This window comes from Emericellopsis atlantica (assembly GCF_019669845.1).
Source record: "Emericellopsis atlantica unplaced genomic scaffold F5Z01scaffold_4, whole genome shotgun sequence".
Classification (NCBI taxonomy): Eukaryota; Fungi; Ascomycota; class Sordariomycetes; order Hypocreales; family Bionectriaceae; genus Emericellopsis; species Emericellopsis atlantica.
Window position 1 is genome coordinate 584,212 of NW_025764706.1, and position 26,030 is coordinate 610,241.

Consider the following 26,030-nt stretch of genomic DNA (forward strand, 5'->3'; position numbering starts at 1 on the left):
TCCAAGCGCGTAGTTTGATTGATCCGTCACAAGTCGCCGCGCTGAACGCCAATCCATCCGGACGCGCCCTGCCACTTACCCATCGACCTATCAAGAGCGCATCCCACATTCAGCATGGACGACTCTGCGAACTACGGCTCGCCTGGCAACGGGTCACCGGGTGACAACGACATCCTCGCACAGCCTCCTTTGGACGACAGCAACGGTGATGGTAAGGACATGGGCGTCATTGATCGCTTCTGAGGATGTGCTTGCTGACCGTCGCCCCCAGATGTCCAAATGTCTGACAATGCTGCGACGGGGACACCCATCAAGCAAGACAACAGCACGCCCGCGCCAGGCGCCGCTTCAGACAACCCTCTCGATGCCCCCAACGCGCCCCAAGCCGAAACGACGCAAACGGGGGATGAAGACATGGGCGATGCCCCAGGGGACGCAAAGAACGACGCGGCCACCGGTACGGTGCAGGAGACCAAGACGAAGGAAAGCATCACGTCCGCCGCGCGTGATCATCTCATCAGCCAGACGCACGCCATCGTCCTGCCCAGTTACAGCACCTGGTTCGACATGAATGCGATTCACGAGATTGAGCGCAAAGCCATGGCCGAGTTCTTCAACCAGCGGAATCGCAGCAAGACCCCCGCCATCTACAAGGACTACAGGGATTTCATGATCAACACGTACCGCCTTAACCCGGTTGAGTATCTGACCGTCACGGCTTGCCGCAGGAACCTGGCGGGCGACGTCTGCGCCATTATGCGCGTGCACGCTTTCCTCGAGCAATGGGGACTGATCAACTACCAGGTAAGAAACCCAAGCTGCCTTCTCTATTCTGATAGCCACTGACGCGCCTCAGGTCGATGCCGAGCAACGCCCTTCCCACGTCGGGCCTCCCTTTACCGGCCACTTCAAGATCATCTGTGATACCCCTCGCGGTCTTCAGCCGTGGCAGCCTGCCGCTGACCCCACCCTCTTGGAGGGTAAGAAGAATCAGGACACCGACAACAAGGCTGCCGCATCGACGGCGAACAAGGGTGACCTGAACCTGGAAATCGGGCGCAACATCTACGAAGCCAGCGCAAAGGGAACGCCCATCAGCAAGACAGAGAACAAGACCAATGGAGACGCCTCGGCCGTTAACGGCGTGTCGGGAGGCGAGCCGGGCACCAAGACGCCTATTGCCGCAGTGCACTGCCACATGTGCAGCGTGGACTGCACGCGTGTTTACTATCACAACGGCGCGCAGCAGGGCGAGACAGCCTCCAAGACGAGGTACGATGTCTGCCCCAGCTGCTTTGTGGAGGGTCGCCTGCCATCCAACCACACATCTCAGATGTACACAAAGGAGGAGAACCCTCAGTACACCGCAGTCCTCGACCGCGACGCTCCTTGGACTGACGCCGAGATCCTGCGTCTTTTGGAGGGTCTCGAGAGGTTCGACGAGGACTGGAGCGAGATTGCCGACCATGTTGGCACCCGAACGCGCGAAGAGTGCGTCCTCCAATTCTTGCAGCTGGACATTGAGGAGAAGTACCTGGATTCCGAGGTGCCCCTCAACCCTCCCACTGGACTGGCCATGCTGGGCAGCCAACACGGCCAGCTGCCCTTCAGCCAGGCTGACAACCCCGTCATGTCTGTGGTTGGGTTCCTGGCGAGTCTCGCCGACCCTGCCAGCACAGCGGCGGCGGCGAACAAGTCGGCTGCCGAGCTCAAGCGCCAGTTGCGAAAGCAGCTCGAGAACGTCCCCACCGCCGACAGCGACGACAAAGTGGCGGAAAAGAAAAAGGAAAAGGAGAAGGACGAGTCGATGGACATTGACGTGCGGCAAGAGACCACCACCACGACAACGACGACAACGACCAAGACAACAAGCCTGGCCTCTGTTCCTCTAGCCTCCATGGGCGCCCGCGCGGCTGGGTTCGCCTCGCACGAAGAGCGCGAGATGACACGCCTAGTATCTGCCGCTGCCAACGTGACGCTGCAGAAGCTGGAGCTGAAGCTCAAGTACTTCAACGAGATGGAGTCGATCATGCGCGCCGAGCGCCGCGACCTGGAGCGCGGCAGACAACAACTGTTCCTGGACAGGCTCGCGTTCAAGCGTCGCGTGCGCACGGTGCAGGATGGTCTCAAGGCGGCCGCGGCCACCGGCGGTGATCAGGGCCTGCGCATGGCGAACGAGGCGATGACGGAGGGCGAGCGACTGAGCTTCCAGCCGGTAGCTGATGCGAATGGGATCCAGCCCCCGAGCAGTGACGGCCAGACCAAGAGCTTTGAGCTATGAGGGGTTGGCAGCATGGTATTACGAACGACGCACGAGGTGTTTGGGTATTTTCAAAACGCGCCCTCACTATGAGGCGCAGAATGTATGTCGTGGCGGGGAGTGCCTCTACAGTTGGCGAGAAGGGATGGATGGACGGCGCGTGACTACAAGTACGCTACCGTCTGGCGCGAGTTTGCGACGATTTGGTGTACTATTCATTCGGAGTTCCGGCGATAACCAGGTAGTCAGGCATGCTTGTATTAATGCACTAGATCTACGAGGCCTGTTTAGACTGGGGGAATCGCTCTTGTGCTCGTGTTGTTTGTGAGACACGACGTGATAACTACCAGGTACACTAATTAGGCATTTTACAGCCAAGATTGACTATTATAGCCGCTGTAGTTTGTGCCTCGTTCCAAACCTCCTGGTGGTGAATTACCTCGGCTGAATGACGCCCCACCGGGTGAACGGACCAGGCAAACGGGGGCCGAGATGGGGCAGCGACGGGGAAATGGCCTAAAGAGCGGAGGAGTGGGAAGACTCTGGGGGTCCATCTCCAATTTATGGCCCTCCAAGAGGCTCAGAAGGTGACGTTGGCACGCTGGGCGCCGCCAGTGCGTGGTAATAGGCGCTGGTAGCCCGCCTCACATGCTCGGCTAGTAGACTTCGAGCAATAGTGACAGGCTTCTCCAAGCCGGCCCACACCAACATCATACAAAACCACCCGGAACGCTTCAGCCTCGGTCGCAAGGGCCTCCTTCTCGATCTGCTTGTATTACTTCACATCTCTTGATACCCTTCCCTTCCAATTGTCATGTTTGCCCTCGCCTCCTCCCGCTCCTCCTACGCCTCCTCTTCACGCGCAGTCACCAGCACCTTGCAACGAGCCAGCAGGACAACCGCCGCGACGACCGGCGCCCGCACTGCCATCATGGCCCAGACAAAGCGCAGCAGCAGCTCCCTGCCCAAGCCCTATGCCGAGGACAAGTCAAAGGGCCCCATGCTGCGGTACCAGGAGTCGCTCCCCAAGCTGCCGGTCCCCACGCTCGAGGAGACGGCCAAGCGCTACCTCAAGACGCTGCACCCCCTGCTCTCCCAGTCCGAGTTTGAGAAGAGCCAAAAGGCCGTCCAGGAGTTCGTCAAGCCCGGCGGCGTGGGCCAGACGCTGCAGGAGAAGCTCGTGGCCAAGCGCGAGGACCCCAACACCAAGAACTGGATCTACGAGTGGTGGAACGACGCCGCCTACCTGGCCTACCGCGACCCCGTCGTGCCCTACGTCAGCTACTTCTACTCCCACCGCGACGACCGCAAGCGACGCGAGCCCGCCAAGCGCGCCGCCGCCCTCACCACCGCCATCCTCGACTTCAAGAGCCAGGTCGACGCCGGCACCCTCGAGCCCGAGTACATGAAGAAGCTGCCCATCTGCATGGACAGCTACCAGTGGATGTTCAACGCCAGCCGCGTCGCCGCCCACCCCAAGGACTACCCCGTCAAGTTCAGCCCGGACCAGAACAAGCACATTGTCGTCATCCGCAAGAACCAGTTCTTCAAGCTGCCCACAGAGGTCGACGGCAAGCAGCTCAACACCACCGAGCTTGAGACCCAGTTCAGGCGCATCTACGAGCGCGCCGACCCCGTCGCCCCCGTCGGCGCCCTGACGTCCGAGAACCGCGACGTCTGGGCCGACGCGCGCCAGATCCTCCTCGACGCCAGCCCCAAGAACAAGGCGGCCCTCGAGGCCATTGAGTCCTCCTCCTTTGTCGTGTGCCTCGACGACGCGTCGCCCGTGACCCTCGAAGAGCGCGCCCACCAGTACTGGCACGGCGATGGCGCCAACCGCTGGTTCGACAAGCCCCTGCAGTTCATCATCAACGAGAACGGCACCTCGGGCTTCATGGGCGAGCACTCCATGATGGACGGCACGCCAACGCACCGTCTCAACGACTACGTCAACGACCTCATCTTTGGCAACAAGCTCGACTTTGACGACCCCTCGGTCCGCTCCAACCTCGCCGCCCCCGAGGTCATTCGCTTCGAGATCACCCCCAAGGTCCAGGCCGAGATTGAGCGCGCGCAGCGGGACTTTGTCGACCTCATCGGCCAGCACCAGCTCGCCGTCCAGGCCTACCAGGGCTACGGCAAGGGCCTCATCAAGAAGTTCAAGTGCTCCCCGGACGCCTACGTCCAGATGCTGATCCAGCTGGCCTACTACAAGATGTACGGCCAGAACCGTCCCACGTACGAGTCCGCCGCCACCCGCCGCTTCCAGCTCGGCCGCACCGAGACCTGCCGCAGCGTCTCGGACGAGTCGACCGCCTGGTGCCGCTCGATGCACGACCCCAACACCGACGACAAGGCCCGCGTCGACCTCTTCCGCAAGGCCGTCAACGCCCACATTGAGTACATTGCCTCGGCCTCCGAGGGCAAGGGCGTCGACAGGCATCTGTTCGGCCTCAAGAAGCTCCTCGAGCCCGGCCAGGAGGTGCCCGCCATCTACCAAGACCCGGCCTACGCCTACTCGAGCTCGTGGTACCTGTCCACCTCACAGCTCAGCTCCGAGTTCTTCAACGGCTACGGATGGAGCCAGGTCATTGATGACGGTTTCGGCATTGCGTACATGATCAACGAGAACAGGTGTGTATTTCTACTTTTGTGACAAAAAGACAGTGCGGCTAACATTTCTCGCAGCTTGAACATGAACATTGTGTCAAAGGGGCTCGGCAGCGACCGCATGAGCTACTACCTGAACGAAGCCGCGGGCGAGATGCGCGACCTGCTGATGCCCACTGTCGAGGCGCCCAAGGCGAAACTATAGAGATCTGGATACACATACTTGGTAGCGATTCCTTCAAGCATGGTTGGTCGGTTAGAAAGAAGTCCTTTGCAGCAAGGTTGTAGGATCACCAGGCGCTCTACATGTCGAGACAATACACTCTCACAACTTGTACAATTTCGCGTTCCACGCAGTCTTCAAGACGACACCACATGTTTCATAACTTTACTACCTAGAAGAAACACTCCATCGTACACCCGTCATACCAGCCACACGTTGTCTAACCGGCGTGGTCCACAATCTCGTTGACCAGCTGGCCCTTGGACTCGTCGTAGTACGAGCACAACTGCGAAGGCAGTGGCACTTCCTTGTAGTCATCCTCGCCCTCAATGATATTCAGGTTGATGCTGTCCGACTTGCTGGAGAAGATCTTGGTGGCGATGCTTTCCTTGCTCAGGTAGACAGACGCACCGTCAACTTGATCCAGCATCACCGTGGGGATGGTGCCCAGGACTTGCAGGGCAAAGTTGGGGGCCTTGACCACGTCGACTGTGGAGACGAGAGTGTCCACCACCAGGGAGAGCCTCGACGAGTTCTCGACGGTAACCTGGTTGGCCTTGCCCTTGACAATAATCGTCGTGTTGTTACAACGGCTGATCAGGACGGAATGGGACAAGGCGGCGTCAATGGTAACGGGCTCAGCCTCCTTTTCGTAGTTTTCCTAGCCCCGTGTTAGTCTTCCACCTGCATGCACATCCGCATCATGTCCACTCACAATCGTCCACTTGTTGCCCTCAAGCTCCTTCTTGGCGGGCTTCTTCACCCTCATGCTCTGGGGTTTGGGCTTCTTTCCAGGCGCCGGGCTCTTAGCGCGCGACGCCGAGCTGCCATCCCCGACCGTTGACGAGGTACGGAGCGATGGGTTTTTGTGGGTCATCTCGGACTTGTCGACCTTGCGCAGGCCCTTGGTCACGGACTCGCCCTTGTTGAGCTCCGAGAAGACGGCCCCGAACCCAGAGCCACCCGACGGGGCGGCAGGGGCTGCAGGCTCAGTCTTGACATCGAGGGTTGGGGGAGGGCCAGGGGGCGGGGGAGGAGGAGGCGGCGGCGGCGCACCACCAGCAGCCGGAGCAGGCGCTGCTGGTGTGGCCTTGGAGTCCAGCGACTTGGCAACCTCGACGGCAGACTCTCCGTTGGCATTCCACGTGAGTCCGTTCGGGTATCGATCCTTGATCAATTCCGAGAGGTTTTTAAAGATGCCGTAGAACGACTGCACCCATTCCACGTGCTTCGGGTCCCTGTGTCATAGTGTCAGCCTCTTTCGATTGGCAAATGGTTGGAAATATCTGGCTCCTCACGTTTCCTTGTACTGCTTCAGGACCTTGTTCCCCCAAAACTGGGCGGATCCCAAGAACTCATCCACGTGCTTGAAGGGTCGGTTCGGGACGAAGACCCAGCCCAGGAGCATGATGCCGTCCGCGACAGTGCTCAGGTGGTTCGCCTGGTCGCTCCCTCTATTCTCCTCCTTGATGTTCATGGCTTCCATGGCGGGGCCGTTCATCGGCTCGACCAGCTTTCCGAGGGTGGCGTCGTCGGGCTTCTTGGCCTTGCTGGCGATGAGGAGGAGCTTGCGCTGCTCGTGGAACGCCTTGGCGACCAAGGCGGCCTGCTTGGCCACGAGCCCACCCAGCTCGTCGCTGCTCTGGACGTATTTGCCAATCGTCGTCTCGAGGAACGCATCGTAGTCCTCGACGGCGGCGGGCAGGGGCTCGTCGGCAGCCTTGGGAGCTTCGGTGGGCGGTGGTGGGAGCTGCGCCGGGGACGAGCTGGCGTCGATGCTGGTCACCGGTGTTGCGCCATTCTTGGGGAGTTCGGTGGATGTCGCAATGTCTTCGAGACGGGAGGTGGCAGCTTCGAGCCTGGTGTACAGGTTGGCAAGATTAGCGCTAATGTTCTGCATGGCCCATGAAGATGAAGAGATGGGGTTTGTGGCGTTCGTACCGCTTGATGAGAGTGGTGAGGTTGTGCATGTTGTTAGCAGCGGCCATTGTGGTGTGGTTGTGACGCAGGGGGCGTCGCTCCTTCCTTCCACAGTTGACTCAAGCAAGGTAAGGTACGGTCTGCTGTGGACGTCGAGGCGGACGGATCAATTCGAGGAGAACAGGAGTAGCTCCTTGTCCAGGTTCGAAACCGAACAAGACGATCGACGGTCTGTCAAGCCAAATGTGTCCTGCGAAGGGGGTAACCGACCAAATCCAACACCAGGCAACCACCGGCTAAACAAGGCGCGGGGAGGCAGAGCTCGACAACTGTGCGGACAGAGGCGTCGATTGATGCCTTGGCCACGCAATGTTCTGTGTCGTCTATTGTCAATGGTTTGAGAGGTAGGCAGTACGATTATTGGCAAGGAAGCACCAACATGGCATCGGATATCCAGTCCACGCCTGGATGGATCTGTTGCGTCTACAACCCCCAAGGCAAGCCAATCACGATGGGGCGTCCCCTGAGCAACTCTGGGAAACAGCTGTCGCGTCATGGTCCGTCTTGGCCGTTACGAACGGTGCCAGGCTCAATCCCGTCCTGGATTCCTCCTGGGAGTCCGTTTGCGCCTCAATCCCGGTCGGCTGTTAGTGCGCGTCGAAGCTTGCACGGGACGATGCAGCCAAGCCGAGCTGCGCTATCGAGACATGTGTCCCGCTGGTGTCTGTAAGCTCAAGCCCACGTCGGGTACCTGAGGGAGGAATTGTGCCCACACAACACTATCATGCTGCGCAGCTTGATGGCCCAGCCTACACCGTTTCTTCTTGTGCGCTGACTTCTGGCCGTGTCATCATTCAGCCCGTCTCCCTTTTTGTTGACTGAGTTTCGCTTGATTATTCGTTATCTATTGTTCAAGATTGTCCAAGAGAGCGGTCTCGCTTGGCAGAGTCCGACTATCTTCAGCACAGTGGGCATCTTCGAGCCGCGTGTCAGCATCAGTCTTTCTAAGCCAAGCCAAGGCTCAAGAAAACCCACCACGGCGTATGGACAAGGAGCCGAACAATGACATGGGTGCATCCAAGAGTATAGAAAACTCTGGGTCGCGCGAGAGTGAAGATGAGCAGGTCGCGGTCGAGGACGCGAACCACAAGCCTGGACAGGAGGAAGAGGCTACCGAGTCCGACAAGCCACAACCAGAGCAAACTGCAGAGCTGAGCATCCGCCAACGAACTGATAGTGCCCCGACTCAGATTGACTTTGTCACCTTGGGCATGTTCATAATAGGTATACCCAATTGACTGCTAAGAAGAGGTGATATGGCTGCTCACACTTGTAGACGACATTGACTTCATTCCACCAATACCATCAGTCAAGGATGTTTTGGGAGGCGCTGGCTCTTGGTCGGCATTAGGCGCCCGGCTCTTCTCCCCTCCGCCTCTGTCAAAAAGTGTCGGTTGGATCGTGGATCGAGGCTCTGATTTTCCAGCGGCACTCACGGAGCAGATTGACGACTGGGGGACATCCGTCTTATATCGCGATGATCCAGAACGCCTGACAACAAGGGGTTGGAACGGGTACGAAGGAACCGACGAGAAGAGGCTGTTCAAATACATGACGCCCAAGAAGCGCCTAGTCGCCGACGACCTGACCCCCGAGCTGCTCCAGGCACGGTCGATCCACCTCATATGCTCACCGCTCCGGTGCCAGGAGCTTGTTGCCGACATTACGTCTCGTCGCAAGGCCGTTATGCAGGACACCTACTTCCGACCGGTCTTCATCTGGGAACCAGTCCCGGATCTTTGCACGCCAGACGAGCTACTCAACTGCACAAACACATTGCCCGTAATCGACGTGTGTAGTCCCAATCACTCGGAGCTGGCTGGCTTCATGGGCGATGACGGGCTTGACCCAGATACCGGCGAGATCTCGAAAAAGGCCGTGGAGCGGGCATGTGAGCAGCTCCTGGCCAGCATGCCGCTGCAGTCGTTTTCACTCGTGGTGAGGGCGGGTGACAAGGGATGTTACATCGCAAAGAACGGAGGCAGGAAGCGTCAGCGCAACCAGAGCTCGAACACACAGCAACGAAAGAAGCACTACCCTCGGGGTGGTCTACGGCCGGATACCGACATGGAAGCGCTCTTTGCAGGCCTGCTTCAAGATGCAGATGGCTTGGTAGCCCGGGAAGAGATCGAAGTCGACCCAGGCATCGAGCGCTGGGTGCCCGCCTACCACCAGGACGCGAGCAAGGTTGTTGACCCAACGGGAGGCGGTAACACGTTTCTGGGCGGTCTCGCCGTTGCTCTAGCGCGGGGGCACTCGATCGACGAGGCGGCCGTATGGGGCTCGGTTGCTGCTAGCTTTGCTATCGAGCAGGTCGGGGTCCCCAAGCTAGAAACCGACGCCGAGGACAATGGAAAGGAGAAATGGAATGGAGCCAATGTCCATGACAGGGTGGAGGAAATGCAAGACAGAAAATGATTTTGAGCACGATATAGACTTTACAATACATAGCATACTTACTTAGACTAGGATACATGTACCAGGCGCAATGATTCTGCCGCATGTTTGGACGGCGCAGGCTCGAAAGTAATTCAATGAATACCTCACAAGGACAACTTCTGGTCAAATTCAGCGTAGCGTTCTCTCTACATGTCAAATGCAGAGAGAAAATACTCGTGAAACATCAAATGATGTCCTTGGTTGTCGCCCGGGATCCACGTGACATGACCATCAGCTGCTGGTGGGAGCTTGCCTCATCGAGGGAGCTCTGCTACAGCTTGCGCAGGTCGTCAAGGCAGACTCTCACGACGAAAAAATCGAATGCCCGAACCACAGCACCGAAACGCTCATGTAGAAGGCATGTAGTTCGTGTCCCGCATCGAATACCCGACGCCGAGTCCAACGCGAGGAGGACGCACCAACCCACGCGACGTCGCTTCCACCGCGCAGCATCAACGCCTATCGAATATCTCGCCATGCCGGCCCATCTGCGTTCCCAAAGTCAGCCGTAAAGAGTCACGGTCCAGTCATGGCGGAGCCCATTCCTGCTTCTGTTGCCAGCCAGGTTTTCCCAGAGGACTTGCCGTTGCCCGCCGAGCCCGAACCAGCCCAAAGACCTCCAGAGGCGCCAGTCTTCCCTTCTCTCCAACACAATGACCAGTCGAGCCGCGCTTCATCCGAGGCGCCTCTCGTGTCGACACGTCTCGGAGAGGCAGACAATGATGATGAGGCTACTGTAGCGAAGCCCTTTGTGCGAACCGCCAGCCCAGATTCCGGTGCACCCAGGGCCCATACTGCGATGCCCGACAAGGACGACAAAACGCCAGATCGACTTGCCTACAAAATGCACAAATTCAATCTGTACGAGACAGCGAGCCGATACTACATAGTGGGCGTGGACGTGAGCGAGAAGTGGTATCGCATTCTCAAGATCGACTGTACGGGCGACGGATCCGAACTGAGCATGACGGACGACAAGATTGTGTACAGCCTCAAGCAAATGAACCAGCTTTTGGACACCATCGATCACGGGAACAGGGGCACGGGTGGTATCAAGTTGCGGTGCACCACATGGGGCTTGCTGGGATTCATCAAGTTCACCGGACCCTACTACATGCTCCTGATCACCAAGAAAAGCACGGTGGCCATGATCGGTGGCCACTACATCTACCAGATTGAAGGCACCGAGCTGGTACCCCTCGTCCCTTCTCGCTTCAAGACGGACTCGCGAAATACGGAAGAGCAGAGGTTCTTGGGCATTCTCAACAACCTCGACCTCACGAGGTCCTTCTACTACAGTTACTCCTACGATGTCACCGGGACCCTGCAGCATAATGTCACGCGCGAGCGTGAGAACCTTGCCAAAGGTCAGTTCACCGCCTCAGAGGACGACCTCAACTCCATGTTCGTGTGGAATGACTACCTCTTGCAGCCGGCGGTCAAAGCTTTGCGTGATCCCTTTGACTGGTGTCGTCCCATTATCCATGGCTACATTGATCAGGCAGCCCTCTCCATCTATGGCCGGACCGCTCATATCACCGTGATTGCCAGAAGATCCCGCTACTTTGCTGGTGCGCGGTTCCTCAAGCGTGGAGCGAATGACCTGGGCTACGTTGCCAACGATGTCGAGACGGAGCAAATCGTAGCTGAATCGCTCACAACATCCTTCCACGCGCCCGGGCCTCGGCTGTACTGTAGCCCGCAGTATACTTCGTACGTACAACATCGAGGGAGCATACCATTGTACTGGACGCAAGACAACACTGGTGTCACTCCGAGACCTCCAATCGAAGTCAACCTGGTCGACCCTTTCTATTCTGCGGCGGCACTGCACTTTGACAACCTCTTTGAGCGCTATGGCGCTCCTGTCTATGTCGTTAATCTCATCAAGTCCAAGGAAAGGCAGCCTCGCGAGTCGAAGCTTCTGGACGAGTACACGGACGCCATCAACTATCTGAATCAGTTCCTTCCTGTAGACAAGAAGATCATACACAAGGCTTGGGACATGAGTCGGGCATCCAAGGTTCGGGGCGGGGACGTCATCGGGAACCTTGAGGTCATTGCGGAATCCGTTCTCAAAACGACCGGCTTCTTCCAGAACGGTGATGGCGAGACGAGCCCCATGAGCGCCCAGAACGGCGTCGCACGAACAAATTGTATCGACTGTCTCGACCGCACGAATGCCGCCCAGTTTGTCATAGGCAAGCGCGCGCTAGGCCACCAGCTTCATGCCCTGGGCATCATCGAAGACGTCACGGTCGAGTACGACACCGACGCCGTCAACCTATTCACGCACATGTGGCACGATCATGGCGACACCATCGCCGTCCAGTACGGTGGCTCACAGCTCGTGAACACGATGGAGACGTATCGGAAGATCAACCAGTGGACAAGCCATTCACGCGACATGATTGAGAGCTTCAAGCGATATTACAACAACTCCTTCTTGGATAGCCAGCGCCAAGAGGCGTACAACCTGTTCCTCGGCAACTACATCTTTGCCCACGGACAGCCAATGCTGTGGGATCTCGCCACGGACTACTACCTCCATCATGCCAACCCGAGGGACTGGTCCAACAAGGCAGGTAAAGGGTATATAAACTGGTACACGCCCGAGTTCCTCGCGGAAAGAAAGCTGCCGCCACTGGTCCCGCTCAGTCGGTCAATACGTGCGCGTCCAGTCGAGTTCTTTGACGACTACTGGCTCGAATACTATCGCCCATCCACCCTATCGTCCTTCCCCAAGATGTTTGCGTACAAGATGAACTCGACCATCAAGTACATCCCATTCAAATCGACGCAGGACGGTCGATACGATCTCAGCCCTTTCCGAGTCCGCACCGATGCCGATACGCACGCTGAAAGCAAAAAGCACCGCAGAGGTGTCTCGCTGATCTCGCAGGCAGGCTCGCCGCTGTATCAGCAGGAAGGAGTCGACGATGACACCGCCTCCATTGCGTCCGGCCAGACCGCATCAAGAGGTATCCAGCGCTGGCTGCAGATGCCCGCTCCGCAGGGCAGAGCCCCTCATCCATTCCACAGAGCAGCGTTCCCTCCGACGCAGATTGAAGAGGCGGCGCCAGAGAGGAAGAACTCGACCATGCCAGAGAAGAGCGAAAAGTCCAAAAGCGCACAGTGGACCTTCCAGAAGGCTGTCATCGAGTCGCTGAACCCCACCGTGGAGGAGCATGAGGAGGCAGACTATGTCCAGTACATCCAGCACCCGCAGCAAATGCCACTCGTCACGTCCACAGACACACCAGTCGACGTCGACGCTTCTGAATACCAGGAGTACGTATCGGGAGACTGGCAGGCCGAGGGGCTCATGGTGACGGGCGACGAGGAAGAGATTGCGCTGTACGCGGAGATGCTCAAAGTCGGCGAGAACCCCCTCACCGTGACGGAAGAGGACGGGCCCAAGAAGCGGTACAAGGCCTATCGAAAGTGGCTCCGGGGCAAGTCGTTCTTCAAGCAGCAGCCGCTGGACTGAGCGTTTGATCATTGCCAGAGTGTCTTGAGCTCTGGCTCGGCCTTTTCGACGTCCTCGAGAGAAACGGCGCGGCCCGCACGGAGGTTCTGAGATCTCTGGACCGCGAGGATAGCGGAGATGGTGCACCGGAGCTCTCGTTCCAATGGGCTGGAGTCGAGCGCGGCTGCGTCGTGGTCGCGCAGATTCGTCCAACAGGTGCTCGCTATCCGGATAACCTCGTCGTCGTACCCACCCTCGGAGATTCTGGGCCAGCAATTGGCGAAAACAGCATTCATTGCTTGGGCCGCTGCGAGCAATGTCGCTGGTCGCGACGGGGCGAAGGGGTCGGTCATGACGGCAGACAGCAAGGAAAGGAGGTTCTGGTAGCGTCAGCCACGGTTGCGAGTTGCGACTGTGCGATCTCACCTGTAGATGCTTGACCGCGAAGATCTCCAGCGCATCGACCACGGAGATCAGCGTGGTCATGAGAGTCTCGACTATACGCATGTATTGGGAGGCATGATCATGCGCAGCGAATACGCCGTTGCGGAGCATTTTGTCCAGTAGGTGACGTCGGGCAGAGCTCTTGGTATCTGGGTCCTTCTTCGCGAGGATCAGGAGAACCTTGTAGGCGGCCTTGATGATCTCGACAGACTGGTCCTCGGGCGTCAAAGTAGGCAGAAACAACAAGGACGGGAACATAGATTCCTCAAAGACCTTTGCGATGCCGGTAGTGGCCAGGATGCGCAAAGGGCATTTGTCAACAAAGGCACCGAGTGTGCCGAGGCCATGTACCCGAACGGCGGTGTCTTCATCTTCGATGAGAGTAAGGAGGACAGGCGTAAATAGTGGCCAATGGTCACGTATCACAATGTCCTGTATACAACGTCAAAACATGGGTCGTTCGTATCACGATGCTCAGTACTCACATCCGCGTGCTGCACAGCCCACCTGAACAACGACATGATCTGTAGTCCACCACGCTTCCATGATGGCGTCTCCAGGCCTCTGTAGGCCCTCGGCTCGCCTTGCTCGAAGAGTACCGGGCGACCCGATGCAGTGACCTTTGTAGTAGACTGTGAGAACAGCGGTCGCAGATGCTGCTGTAGGATGCTCTCCACAATGAAGCTCGGCACCTTGTGCTCGGGGAGAGCAGCGTCGACCAGCTGGCCGGCCATGGCAGCAGCCTCCTCCGTGGTCCAGCCATCCCCGGCATCCGTGTACGCGAGAACTTGTCTGAGAGACTCGTCGTCCATTTCGACCTGCCACTTGGTCTGCAGCTCGACGAGACAGGCCAGCGCTGCCTCGGCCGTCAAGGCTTGTCCCTCGACTGTTGAGACAGTGTCAGCCATCGTCACGTATTTTCCGGCGGACACGGAGTTCCGAGAAGAACGTACCATCTTCCGCGATCGCCGTGCCTCCCAGGCCTGTGGTCACACTTTTTTTCAGCCTCCCGAGTGTCGCGGCCCGCGCATCGTCGTCCGCGGCCGTGGCTGGCGTGTGAGACAGCGTGCCGAGACACGTGAGGAGTGCGTCACGGACAGACTTCGGCGACAAGATGTTTGTCAGTATGTAGCGTATGAATTAAAGACATTCTATTATTTTGCATACCTCGCTGTTCTTCGCGCTGTCCTCGAGTGTCGTGGCAGTCTCGTGGAGCGTCGTTGGCTGCTGTGCTGCGGGACTGCGTAAGGCTGAGGCCCAGGACAGAGACTTTGCCAAAAGACGTGGGCATCGCGGACTCACCTGTGGATAATTCTCCTTGACGAGCGAGGTTGCTCTCGCTGAGGTGAGCAGTGTCGTTCATCTCGACAAGGGTCAAGGAAGCTGTTCTTTATCCGATGGGAGAGGTGCGCTGCAAAGGGAGAAATTGAAGTCTGGGTGATGACTGGAGTGAGTTCTGTCCCCATCACCACCAGGGCGCCGACAATTTTGTCAGCAGCCCACCACGCCATCACTTATAGGTAAATGAAAATTAATTATGTGTACGTTCATTTAATAGAGCGTCGTCTACTTTTATGGTATCTATGGTTGTGTTTGCCGCATCTCGTGACAGGCTGACTGCAAGGCCTGGTCATCACAAGGGGCATCTCTACTCTTCGCTTCTTCATGGGTTCAGCGGGATATCTAACCGCTCTGCCTGCGCTCGGATCTCTTCGACCGCACCGGACGGATCCGTCACGCCCGGGTGACGCAGCTGCCAACGAACACACTCATTCAGCGCCGCCCCCGTCCACCGCCCAGGTTTCACTCCCAAAGCCTTGCTCAGCTCCAAACCGGTCAGCAAGGGCCTCACGTTGACGGCCCCTAGGGCATCGAGGTCCACCAGCCAGTCGAGCACGGCTTGCCAGTCCTTGAGAAAGTTCCTCTGCAGCTCTGCCGCCTCTTCATCGTGGTTCTTATCTAGGTCCCACACAGCCAGCTTTTCAGCGGCATCCACGAGAATGGCATTCAGAACTTGTAGCTTCCATGAGCTGCCAGACAGCTCCCAGCGTCGAAGGGCCATGCCCACGATACCATTGTCGCTGGCTCGGGGTGCCTTGGCGAGGATATCCTCTTTGAGCTCCATGATCTCCGCCCGGTTGTTGAAGGATGCAGCAATGACATCGCTGACCTTGTTGGATGCCCGATAACCCTCCCAGGCCATCTTGGCAGGCGGTGGTAGATACCTCTTCTTTTTGCGTTCGACTTCGGAGCCTGGGTCTGCCGTCATCCAGGGCGATAGTGCGGCGAGATTCCATGCCATGTACTCGGCTTCCTTCTTGGTGATGAGTAAATCGTAAATTGACATGGGCGAGTGATTCTGCATCACGTCGTAAAGACACTTGTATGCCACGGACCATTTCCGCCGCAACGGAGGAACGGCCGCACTCTGGCTCGGGTCTGTGAACACGGCCTCATAAAGGCCAAGGTCGTCGATCAAGGAGAGCGCCCTGCGCGGGAACTGGCCTGCCAGCACGGTTAGCTCGCGTCTGCTGGTTGTCAGAATACCACAAACCTCGAAGCATCTTCTCTAGTTCGATGCCCACCCGCTCACGACTAATCTTCACGCGCAAGGACTCGAGCACACCTGCGTTGCCCATGAAAAGCATGGTTTCCTCTGCAATCTCGAATTGCAGGCGGCTCGCGAACCGGACAAGGCGAAGGACACGCAGAGGGTCATCCGTGAACGTCTGGAGGGGCTCAGTGGGTGTTCGAATGATGCCATTTCGCAGATCCGCCAGCCCGCCGACATAGTCCTCCACCAGGTCGGTGCCGAGATTGTAGAACAGTGCGTTGATGGTGGCGTCGCGTCGTTCCGCGTCTTCCTCGATCGTGCCAAACTCCATGGTCGGGTTGCGACTGATGTCGCTGTACACCTCCTTTCGCAGGTTCACAAAATCGAGGTCCAGGCCGAATATTTTAACGGAGGCAGTTTCCAGGTGCTTCGACTTTTCGGGGTTGGCCGCCACATTGTAGACCTTGCCCACCTCGTCCTCCTTGAGCTGGTGGTGCTCAATGACCCTGGCGTCGCTGAGATACTCCTTGAGGTGCGTGATAAAGTCGGCGCCCGTCATCACGTTGATGGCCACGTCAATGTCGTTGCTTTCAGTGCCCAGGAGTTTGTCGCGAACCCACCCACCGGCCCATCGCAGGATGACTGGCTCCTTTCCTGCCCTGTCGATGAATTCTGCTGCGCCCAAGAGAAGTCTCCGTAGGCGCTGCTCATCCTCGTTCAGCTTGACGTGGGCCATGACGGCGGCGGTCTTTGTCCTCTTCGCTGTGCGAGGCCCGGGAGATGGAGATCGTTCAGTTGCAGTGGCCAAGTCTCGTTTCATCACCCAGACTTGCAATAGTGAGATCGGCCTTCTGGGTTGTATGCGGTGTAAGAGCTGGCGCGATACTGTTTTGCCGAGCAGCATGTGTGACTCTGACTCTGAGTCTTGACTGTTGCGGATGAGTCTTTGCCGGACGTCAATCAGCCCAGATCGGTTCGTTTTTGGCGCAATCTGTCTGTAATAGATGTCATTTCACGAGTTCTCAATCGTACTCATGCTCGCCTGCTTTTGGCTGGGCCTTGGCGGTTTCCGGATGTTGCATATGCGTTTTCTTGAATTTTCAAATGCTCGTCACACTGTCATCAAATGGATTCCCGTTTCGCCTGCCTGTGGCAACCTCACATCGTGGCTACCCTAGACGCTTGGCCTGACTATCTTCCTCGAGATGCCAAGATTCCATCGACTACCTACGCTGTGCATATGCCATGAACTGATGTTCATATTATGATCGTGGAAGGAATATTACCGAGTGAAAATTACTGCAGGTGGGATCACTCACCATCAACATGTTGGCACATTGTGGTCATCATCGCAATCCAGACACCCTGTACTGCACCATCTGTACGTCAGTTGGTAGCGCGAGCATGGATTGACCACATTGATCGGCATTGGACCCCTATCACCGTCGAGCAATAGATTGCAACCGCATGAAGGGTGTTCAAGCTCTACGATCGGTACTGGTCCATTACGTCAATGGGACCGACGATCGTAGCCACGGGGTGGTCGCAACATGCTTCAGTTAAGGTTCGTGCAACGCCTCATCTAGCGCCGAATAGCATGCATGCCCAGCTGACGGGCTGCATCTTGAACCGTGAACGCGACGAACTTCTCGGCACGGGAATCCCCAACCTTGCCAAGCATGGGGACCAGAGGCACGCGATGAGAATTTCTAGTCTAGATGCTTGGCTTGCGAGGGCTGGCGGCGCAGCTCAAATAGCCTCTTGAGAGAGGGGGTCGTCGACCTGGGGGGCAAGGGGCAACGCAACGGACGATGACTCGCCGCCTGCACTGTAACAGCAACAAGAACCCCAAGTTCCACTCAGCTGCAGCTCGACGGGCGGGAGGATCGCAGTCTTCCTCAGTAGCACACGCATCATTACCAGATCAAGAGGTGGGCGAGTTCCTCGTCCTATCGCTGGCTGGCGATGCCCGCAGCCCACTGCCCGTCACGCGCATGTACGTAAGTAAGTACGTGCATGAGGCCTCTTGGAATGAGAGGGGGGCAAATCTGTTGCACAGCCCAGTGTACTCGAGAGCAGTTATACTTTAACCCACCCGATGTTGGCGTCAAATACGTATGTAGCAGCGAACCATCCCCACACGCTTGGATGATCGTCATACCCCAGAATCATTGGTTAGCGGTACGCACCTAGCAGCATCATTGGGTCCCCCTAACGTTCGGCATGTACTTGTCCGCCCCTGGAGAGTGATGGGGGAATCGAGAACGTTTGCCGCTTGGACGATCGGTTCCTTTCTCCTCTTTGGTAACTCGTCAGCTGGACTTGCTCGGAGGGAAAAGGCATATATAGTGGTGTCTTCCCCTGTGGTCTCCCAGTTCCCATCACCTTATATATCCTACGAAAGCAACGCTCCCAGTATCAATAAATCAGTATCATCCGCTACCAACTTCTGTTATAGGAGTCCCCCAATAGCTATGAATTCGGAATCAGCAACACAGAACCAACCTACCGAGTTCACTCCCATTGTCATGAACGAGTCACCCGTGGAGGGACTCCAGCAGGACCGGAGAATGAGTGACGAGTGGGGTGAGTACATAACAATCATAGTGCCCTGACGATCCGTTAACCAAGACTGTCCCCAGATGCATCAAAAGTGCCCCCGAGTCGGTTCCAGAAGCGCAAGGGCTCGATTTATGCCACGCCTAGCTCACGCGATGGGCACGTGGACAGGAACTACGCCGAGAAATTCCATGCAAAGTTTGCCGAGATGAACAGACGCGGGAGTAGAAGCTGAGCAAGAACATCTTGCTTGACATAGTAGTGGAATTCAGCCGTTATTTTGTACCGTTTTGAAGGAAATCCGGTGATGACCAGTAAACATGAAAGGAAAATAGTAATCTTGTAGTAGATGTCCCGCCAAAACCCCTGGCATTGTAGTCGTATCATTCGTCCATCCCGTCAATGTCAATTGCGTCCGGATTTGACGGTGCTGCGACAGGGGCAGCACTGGCCTTGTCGTGCACCGATGTGCTTGCAGCGACGAAGCCCTGGGGCGCTCGAAGCTGCTTCTCCAACGCGCCCATGGGATCGGACTCGTCGGTAGCCCCGGCTCCTTCTTGTGCGCGCTGGCCCCGTGCCAACGCCTGCGATGCAATGAAATTGACATCTGTGTTGTACTGCGCTTGCACACTTCGCTTGATGCGCAGCATTTCCTTGTACGTGTCCTCGTTGCCGTGCTGAACCTCGAACTGCTCCCACTTTGTCCAGAACTCGGGGCTGGTACGAGGATCGCAGAATTGCGAGGCGTGGCCAAAGATGGCGCGCGCACGGTCAATCTCGCCCAGCCTCTTCTCCATTTCGGCGAATTTGAGACACATCTCCTTGGCCTCGTTGTCGGGTAGAACACCAATTGCTCTCTCGTAGATTGGTCTCGTAGATGGGAGCCCAAAGTTGGAAGCTGACTTTGTGATGTAAAAGTTAAACATGTCGGCCCGGTCCTCGTCGGCGACGGCTCGCGTTGCCCGCTCGTAGATGCGCATGGCATGCCGCGCGAGACCTCTTTCTTCCTCCAGGTTACCGTACATCAGATAGATTGTCTTCGCAAACTTTGGCGGGCAGTCCTCCACTGCCTGCTCAAAGAGGTCGCGCAACCGCTCAATGCCGATCTTACGGTCCACCGCTTTGGTGAGGTAGAGATTCCATAGTTCGAATGCCACGGGGTAGCTGAAGAGGTCAAGACCGCGTTCGTAGATCTTGAATGACTCTTCGTAGTACTTGTGCTCCTCCAGCAAGTTCGCATAGTTGACCACAGTCTGCGGAGTAGCAATGCGCAGCTCAAAGATGCGCTCGTAGACCTTGCGCGTCTCATCCAGAGTGGACACACTCTCGACTAGGTCGACGTAGAAACTCCACAGCTTCCAGCTCTTGTGTACTCTCTGCTGCGGCGACAAGGTCTCGTCAAAGTAGTCCACGTTGGACCGTTTCGGCGCTTGCACAGCCTTGGCCATGATGCGCATAGCATCATCGAAATTGTCGTTGCGCAGCTCCATCTCCGCCCACTCAATCCACATGTCCGCGAGCTCGTTGACGGACTTGAAGGCTACCTTGACCGCCTTCTCCATGATGACGCGAGCGTTGCGAAGATCGCCCGCTTTCTCGTAGAGCTTGGCGAAATTGGCCCACAGCTGGTGGAACGCACCGGCAGCCTTCTTGGGATTGATGGCGGCAATGGCATCGGTGTACGTCTGGACAGCTTCCTTCATGTTGTCACCCCATAGGGCAACTCGTTTCTCCCATTCCGAGATGTTGTGGGGATTTTGACGAAGGAGGACATCGTTGAGGAGGAATGGCCGGCGGTCCATTAGATGCTCGAATCGCATCATTCTGATATCCAGCTCAAAGTCTGCATCGTCGTCCTCAACGCCTTTCTCGGCACGCGTCGATGCGCTCTCCATCAAAGCACCGATGATGGATTCCTCGAACTCGGTGTATGAATCGAAGATGAGGGTGAAGTCTCTCACAGTCATGACCGTCGTCAAGCCCTCCTCAAGGATGTCGCGAGCTCGTTCAAAGTTGCCTCTGCGAATCCAATACGTGGCCAGTCCGACCCAGAGCTTGCCACGTTGGTCGGCGAAGCGATGAATACCACTTTGAATGATGCGATCGGCATCAATGCCCGTGTCGTAGCCCGTCTGCACCTCCGATGCGTGCTCCACCAACAGATCAACCATATCGCTCCAAAGCTCGTAATGACCCTTGCCATGCTTGCTGGTGAACTGTATGTTGTTCAGAATGTCTATGCACTTCTGGACGGCCTCTGTGTAGCGCTTGGTGTGCACCAGGAGCTCCACAAAGTCTTCGGCATCCTCTGGATGTACCTGCATGTAGCGCCGCCAGATTTTGACAGCCGTGGGACCCGCGGCAGAGTTCGCGAAAGGCCGGTACAGTGCCCAAATCCTGTTGTGTTGCGTGATGGGCAGCGCACGCAGCGCGCGATCAAACGTCCGTCGGACCAACGTGACAGAGGGCTGGCGCGTCAAGAACTTGAGGTACATCTCCCATATCCGCGGCATCTTGTTGAGAAGAATGAGGGCCTTCTCGAACAGGGCATTGACCTTGCGGTATTCTGCGGCGAAAACGGCCGCATTGAGGGACGAGACATGGCGGGTCCGAAACTGAAGATACTGCTTCCATAACTTGTATGATCGAGGAAGTTGGGCGCATGCACGCTCCATGACGAAAGCCTGCTCCAGTATTGTCCCATGGCGAAGTTTGAAGTCAATGTAAGCGAGCCATGGCTTGATGCTAGCAGGTTCCCTGAGGATGTCCTGCTCGTATACGGAGTCTTCGTTGGTCTACAGAAGCAACGGTCAGTCTTTGTACTGGGGCACGCGTGCGTCTGACTCACCACGAGGCTCAGGTCCGGCTTCCTTTCCAACGTCCGCGTCGCGTTGGTGATCTCCATGGTGGGCTTTGCGCGGCTTGGGATGGAAAGGGCGTAAGCTGCCCGGAATATCCAAGTAGGACGAATAATTGACGTGCATGCGCGAGCACAAGAATTTCGCTACGCGAAGCAGCGCATTGTCCTCGCCTGATGTGCTGCTCGACCGTTCTCGAAACCGAATCTGTGGCTGTGACTCGGTGGTGGCGGATGGGCTCAATCGTCTCCAATGAAGGAGGCTTGATTCAGTGAGCAATCAAGCGGTCGTCTGGTGGCCTCGTTCGGCCTCGTTGCTCGCGGATCCCCACGGAACAATAGGTCAAGCCGTGCGCGACGTTGTCACCTTATTGTTTGAAGATTGAGGCTGGAGTCGGCGTCTGGAATTTCCGGGATCCGAGTCGCCCATTGTGGGGGCACCTGATGCGCCTGCTTGCCCCACTTCGTGGCTGGCGCGGCGGCTGGGCCAATTCCGTCATGTCGTGGTTCATGTACGTACCTGACCTCTGGCCAGCTTCGTAGTTGCAGTTGGAGGAACGACAGCTCAATACGGTGTACTCAGCTCCGTTGGAAACTCGACTCTTCTTTATTTCTGATCTATAGCACTTGTTCGTCCGAATCCAACAAGATGTCTGGAGCTGCGGTACTATCACCCTATCAGCGAGTCTGCTGGCAAGCTGACGATGGCAGGATCGCGAGGCCGTCTTCCCGACCCGGCAGTCGCTCGGAATCATGAAGGCGAAGCTGAAGGGCGCAGAGACTGGTCACAGTCTACTGAAGAGGAAAAGCGAAGCCCTCACCAAGTGGGTAGTTCCAACGCAAGCATGTTGCAATCGCTAACAAAAGACCACAGACGTTTCCGAGGTTGGTGAAGATTGGCCAAGAGATTGGGAGGAGCACACTGACATATATCGATCAGAGATCACCCGCCGAATCGACGAAGCGAAGCGAAAGATGGGGCGTGTCATGCAGATCGCCGCCTTCTCCCTGGCCGAGGTGACATACGCTGTGGGCGGGGATATTGGGTATCAAGTGCAAGAGTCGGCCAAATCAGCTCGTTTCCGTGTGCGCACGAAGCAAGAGAACGTCTCGGGTGTCTTTCTCCCGGCTTTCGAGAGTTATCTTACCGAGGGTAACAACGACTTTGGGCTGACAGGTCTCGGAAAGGGAGGTCAACAAGTACAGAGGGCGCGAGAAACATATGCGCGCGCTGTCGAGGCTCTCGTGGAGCTGGCCAGTTTACAGACCGCCTTTGTGATCCTGGACGAGGTGATCAAGGTTGTCAACAGGCGAGGTTCGTACGGCAAGGCTATGAACCAGAAGGATACTGACAAAGGCTAGTGAATGCCATTGAGCATGTCATCATCCCCCGGACGGAGAACACCATCAAATACATCAACTCCGAGCTGGATGAGCTCGACCGTGAGGAGTTTTACAGATTGAAGAAGGTCGCCAACAAGAAGCAGCGAGACGTTGCTGCCGCGGATGCGGAAATGAAGGCCAAACGCGAAGCACAGGCAGCCAAGGAGGACGGGCGAGACCAGGGGAAGGAGAATGCTGCTCCTGGAGATGTCCTCGGAGCCGGTGAGGATGAGGATGTCATCTTCTAAATGTTACCAAGATTTGGGCACACGAGCCCTTTTTAGCCTGCCGTATAATTACATGTTGCCAGATTCAAATGACCAGAACGCCCTTTCGCTGCCAGCTTACAATCTTCTCCGTAAAGGCCTACTGTCGCTGGTATGTGACCTTGATAGTCTTGTCGCCCAGTGTCATGCCAGCAGTGTTCTCCTTGGCATTGATAGCCCCTTGCTCAGCGTCATATTCGACAAAGGCAATACCACGACGGCTTGGAACCAGGCGAACCTCGCGGAATCCATCGAAACGACCAAAAATAGTGGAGAGCGCCTCGACATCGTACTCCTCCGGTAGATTTTGCAAGAACAGAATCTTGTTGGGCGGGAGGTACTCGTCGGGAACCACTGCTGAGGTAGCGACGCTGGTTGACTTGAGTCCGGAGCCCTTGGCGGCTTTCGCGGGCCTGTTGTCCACCGAGGCGCCAGCGCCACGTTTGAGATTCCCCTTCTCCTCTGCGGCCTCAGCTGCCTTCTTCTTATCTGCGGAACGTTAGAGATACTCAACTTGCAGATGGCGAACATACCTTTCTCAGCTTGACGATGGCGCTTGTGTGACTCCACTTCCTCTGCGCTGCCATTGAGCTCTACAGTCTTGTCACTCCGCGTCCGGGCCATGGCTACTTTCATGGGTTTGTCAAACAAATCGAAGCCCTGAATCTCCTCGACGGCATCCTGTGCGCTTTGCGCGTTGTCAAAGACCACGAAAGCCTGGCCCTTGGCCTTGAGGTTTTGCTTTGCCACAACGTCTACTACATTTCCAAACTCGGAGAAGAGTGCGCGGAGAGACTCAACCAGCGTGTCGGGCTTGACGCGTTCTTCGAGGTTCTGCACATAAACACTATGATGCATGTCAGTAAATGCGCGGCGTGTCGGAGTGCAATGACACGCACGTGCTGACGGGGGCTGAGACAGCCATGATGATTGACGTCCACTGAAGAGGCCTTTTATAAATGGCTTGCGACAAGGTGTGATGGTAATGATGCAGTGCGCAATGGGAATGAAAGCGTGTTCGACGTTGCGATTAGGATAGGCGAGCAATAGGTGCGCACCCAGGTGCGCAAATAAGTATCACGTGCTGCGCACCCGGGGTGCGCATACAAGATTCCTTATATAAGCCGCGGCATTACTACCGGCCAACATTATTAACGACTTTATAATATTAATAACTCCCCTCGTTTAGGCAATTATTAATAGAAAACAATTCCTTAGTTAATTTGAACTATTAACCTCTTATTCTACGAATTTCCTATTCAGGCTTAATCGCATATCGTTATCGTTCGTAATAACTATATAAAGAAGCGTGTATTATTATCACGGCCCCCTCGCTTATAATATTATAACACGGCATACGTATAAGTTATAGCCGAACTAAAAAAAAGTACGAATCCTCGCTCTTTATATTAACTTATTACTTTACTCCGATACGAACCTAGATCTACTAAACCTAGCTAGCGCGTCTTACGATAGAGAGATAGATTAAAGCTAATACTAAGAACTATCGTAGGTATAAGTTTAGAAAAGACTCCTAAGAATTAATTAACCCGGGCTAGATTAGTAACTACTAATAGTTATATCTCTAATAACTTTAGGAATCCGATAAACGTAAGCGGGGCTAGCTACTTAGCTTCGGCGTAGAGGATATACTAGCCTATAACTACTATACTAAAGAGATCTCGTTTTTTAATTATTAGACCGAGTTATTAAATTAATCGTAATCTTAATATATAAGGGTATTATCTCGGAGGTAAATAAGGAGGGGAGATAGGTAATTAGGCAATAAGTAATTAAGTAATAGGCAATTAAGCGGTAAATTAATAAGCATAGGCTAAGGCAAAGGTCTAAAGCGCGAGGAATTAATTTAATATATAAGGCTACTAGCGATATAATTAAATATATTATTAAAGATACTACTAGCGTTATTATTAAAGATAACGCTATTAAAGATAATACTATTAAAGATACTATTAGCGAAGCTATTAATAAGCGTGCCTTTTACTTAATTTAAGCGTAATACCTTATATAACGCTTATTATTCCTCTATATCCCTCTCCGCTATATCCTATAAATCCTATATCCCTTGTCTATAAATAGATCTACCGTTAGCTACTTCCTCGGCTATAGTAATAGTAACCTAAGCCTTAACTCGCTTATCCTCTTTCTCTTCTTAATCTAGATAGGCTATTTATTCCTCCTTAGTCTAATCCTTACGTAGCTTTCTTATATTATATTACTTACCTATCCGCTTATAATTAAGATAATATTTATATACCTTCTTACTATAGCGTAATAGTAGGCCTATCGCCTTCCGATATTACTAGTTAGTCTTTAAGCTATCTCGCGGTAGCGTTTTATACTAGGCCTCTCGATTAGTAATATATCGTTTATATATAGTATATAGATAATTATAACGGAGTTATAGCTCCGGTTCTAGCGCGGGCTCTAGCTATAGTTCTAGCGTAAGCTCTAGCTATACTTCTAACGTAAGTTTAAGCCCTAATTCTAGCTATAGTTCGAACTCTATTAAAAAGGTTAGTAATATTATATAATAAGGGCTCGAAATATACGTAATAGGGCGATCGGGCTCTATACTAGCGGCGGCGTTAACGATAAAGCCGCGATACCTTATATCGGCGCTAACGCTAAAGCTAACGCTAAAGTTACAACGCCTTAAGTCAGCGTTAACGATAAAGCCGCGATACCTTAAGTTAGCGTTAACAATAAATCCGCGATACCTTATATCGGCGCTAACGCTAAAGCTAACGCTAAAGTTACGACGCCTTAAGTCGGCGCTAACGCTAGCCCTAATACTAATAAAGATATAATATACATATAGCGTAGGTTATATAACTTCGATATCCTTATATAGCTAACCTTATTATACGCTAAGCACCTAGGCTAAGCCCTAGATAGTCTCTCGATAGCCTTAAATACGCTTAGCTCGCGGCGAGTGCTTATCTCTAGTAGCGTCGATCGAGCC

At 55.3% G+C, this 26,030-nt stretch overlaps 11 protein-coding genes across 11 annotated transcripts; 6 read left to right on the forward strand and 5 right to left on the reverse strand.

The window, feature by feature from the left end:
- Positions 1 to 114: 114 nt before the first annotated feature.
- On the forward strand, positions 115 to 2,281 carry F5Z01DRAFT_671149 (SWIRM domain-containing protein; the record flags this gene model as incomplete). Its single annotated transcript, XM_046264662.1, has 3 exons — positions 115 to 211; positions 272 to 804; positions 857 to 2,281. 3 exons carry the CDS (start codon positions 115 to 117, stop codon positions 2,279 to 2,281), a joined length of 2,055 nt encoding a protein of 684 aa, XP_046121478.1.
- A 910-nt stretch (positions 2,282 to 3,191) lies between these two features.
- On the forward strand, positions 3,192 to 5,075 carry F5Z01DRAFT_679567 (acyltransferase ChoActase/COT/CPT; the record flags this gene model as incomplete). Its single annotated transcript, XM_046265539.1, has 2 exons — positions 3,192 to 4,894; positions 4,949 to 5,075. The coding sequence occupies 2 exons, from the start codon at positions 3,192 to 3,194 to the stop codon at positions 5,073 to 5,075; spliced, it is 1,830 nt and encodes a 609-aa protein (XP_046121479.1).
- A 127-nt stretch (positions 5,076 to 5,202) lies between these two features.
- Positions 5,203 to 7,197, reverse strand: F5Z01DRAFT_395715 (putative adenylate cyclase-associated protein, 70K). Its single transcript, XM_046259502.1, has 3 exons — positions 6,392 to 7,197; positions 5,809 to 6,331; positions 5,203 to 5,754 (listed from the first exon to the last, which is right to left on the reverse strand). Exons 1-3 carry the CDS (start codon positions 6,991 to 6,993, stop codon positions 5,314 to 5,316), a joined length of 1,566 nt encoding a protein of 521 aa, XP_046121480.1. The 5' UTR covers positions 6,994 to 7,197; the 3' UTR covers positions 5,203 to 5,313.
- A 740-nt stretch (positions 7,198 to 7,937) lies between these two features.
- F5Z01DRAFT_396007 (Ribokinase-like protein) lies at positions 7,938 to 9,660 on the forward strand. Its single transcript, XM_046259505.1, has 3 exons — positions 7,938 to 8,021; positions 8,201 to 8,297; positions 8,350 to 9,660. Exons 2-3 carry the CDS (start codon positions 8,285 to 8,287, stop codon positions 9,489 to 9,491), a joined length of 1,155 nt encoding a protein of 384 aa, XP_046121481.1. The 5' UTR covers positions 7,938 to 8,021; positions 8,201 to 8,284; the 3' UTR covers positions 9,492 to 9,660.
- A 381-nt stretch (positions 9,661 to 10,041) lies between these two features.
- F5Z01DRAFT_616835 (SacI homology domain-containing protein) lies at positions 10,042 to 13,002 on the forward strand (the record flags this gene model as incomplete). Its single annotated transcript, XM_046260937.1, has 1 exon — positions 10,042 to 13,002. The coding sequence occupies one exon, from the start codon at positions 10,042 to 10,044 to the stop codon at positions 13,000 to 13,002; it is 2,961 nt and encodes a 986-aa protein (XP_046121482.1).
- A 271-nt stretch (positions 13,003 to 13,273) lies between these two features.
- F5Z01DRAFT_671154 (uncharacterized protein) lies at positions 13,274 to 14,788 on the reverse strand (the record flags this gene model as incomplete). The annotated part of the gene is made up of 6 exons (XM_046264663.1): positions 13,274 to 13,288; positions 13,408 to 13,857; positions 13,911 to 14,311; positions 14,379 to 14,526; positions 14,593 to 14,657; positions 14,728 to 14,788. 6 exons carry the CDS (start codon positions 14,786 to 14,788, stop codon positions 13,274 to 13,276), a joined length of 1,140 nt encoding a protein of 379 aa, XP_046121483.1.
- Positions 14,789 to 15,088: 300 nt separating this feature from the next.
- Positions 15,089 to 16,715, reverse strand: F5Z01DRAFT_671155 (tRNA nucleotidyltransferase; the record flags this gene model as incomplete). The annotated part of the gene is made up of 2 exons (XM_046264664.1): positions 15,089 to 15,930; positions 15,980 to 16,715. 2 exons carry the CDS (start codon positions 16,713 to 16,715, stop codon positions 15,089 to 15,091), a joined length of 1,578 nt encoding a protein of 525 aa, XP_046121484.1.
- A 1,738-nt stretch (positions 16,716 to 18,453) lies between these two features.
- Positions 18,454 to 18,773, forward strand: F5Z01DRAFT_671156 (uncharacterized protein; the record flags this gene model as incomplete). Its single annotated transcript, XM_046264665.1, has 2 exons — positions 18,454 to 18,565; positions 18,622 to 18,773. The coding sequence occupies 2 exons, from the start codon at positions 18,454 to 18,456 to the stop codon at positions 18,771 to 18,773; spliced, it is 264 nt and encodes an 87-aa protein (XP_046121485.1).
- A 148-nt stretch (positions 18,774 to 18,921) lies between these two features.
- F5Z01DRAFT_671157 (uncharacterized protein) lies at positions 18,922 to 21,443 on the reverse strand (the record flags this gene model as incomplete). The annotated part of the gene is made up of 2 exons (XM_046264666.1): positions 18,922 to 21,333; positions 21,387 to 21,443. 2 exons carry the CDS (start codon positions 21,441 to 21,443, stop codon positions 18,922 to 18,924), a joined length of 2,469 nt encoding a protein of 822 aa, XP_046121486.1.
- A 360-nt stretch (positions 21,444 to 21,803) lies between these two features.
- F5Z01DRAFT_395921 (ATP synthase subunit D) lies at positions 21,804 to 23,107 on the forward strand. Its single transcript, XM_046259503.1, has 5 exons — positions 21,804 to 22,059; positions 22,107 to 22,219; positions 22,270 to 22,280; positions 22,336 to 22,710; positions 22,758 to 23,107. Exons 1-5 carry the CDS (start codon positions 22,045 to 22,047, stop codon positions 23,024 to 23,026), a joined length of 783 nt encoding a protein of 260 aa, XP_046121487.1. The 5' UTR covers positions 21,804 to 22,044; the 3' UTR covers positions 23,027 to 23,107.
- A 37-nt stretch (positions 23,108 to 23,144) lies between these two features.
- Positions 23,145 to 23,969, reverse strand: F5Z01DRAFT_671159 (uncharacterized protein; the record flags this gene model as incomplete). The annotated part of the gene is made up of 3 exons (XM_046264667.1): positions 23,145 to 23,533; positions 23,578 to 23,891; positions 23,944 to 23,969. The coding sequence occupies 3 exons, from the start codon at positions 23,967 to 23,969 to the stop codon at positions 23,145 to 23,147; spliced, it is 729 nt and encodes a 242-aa protein (XP_046121488.1).
- Between the last annotated feature and the right edge of the window lie 2,061 nt (positions 23,970 to 26,030).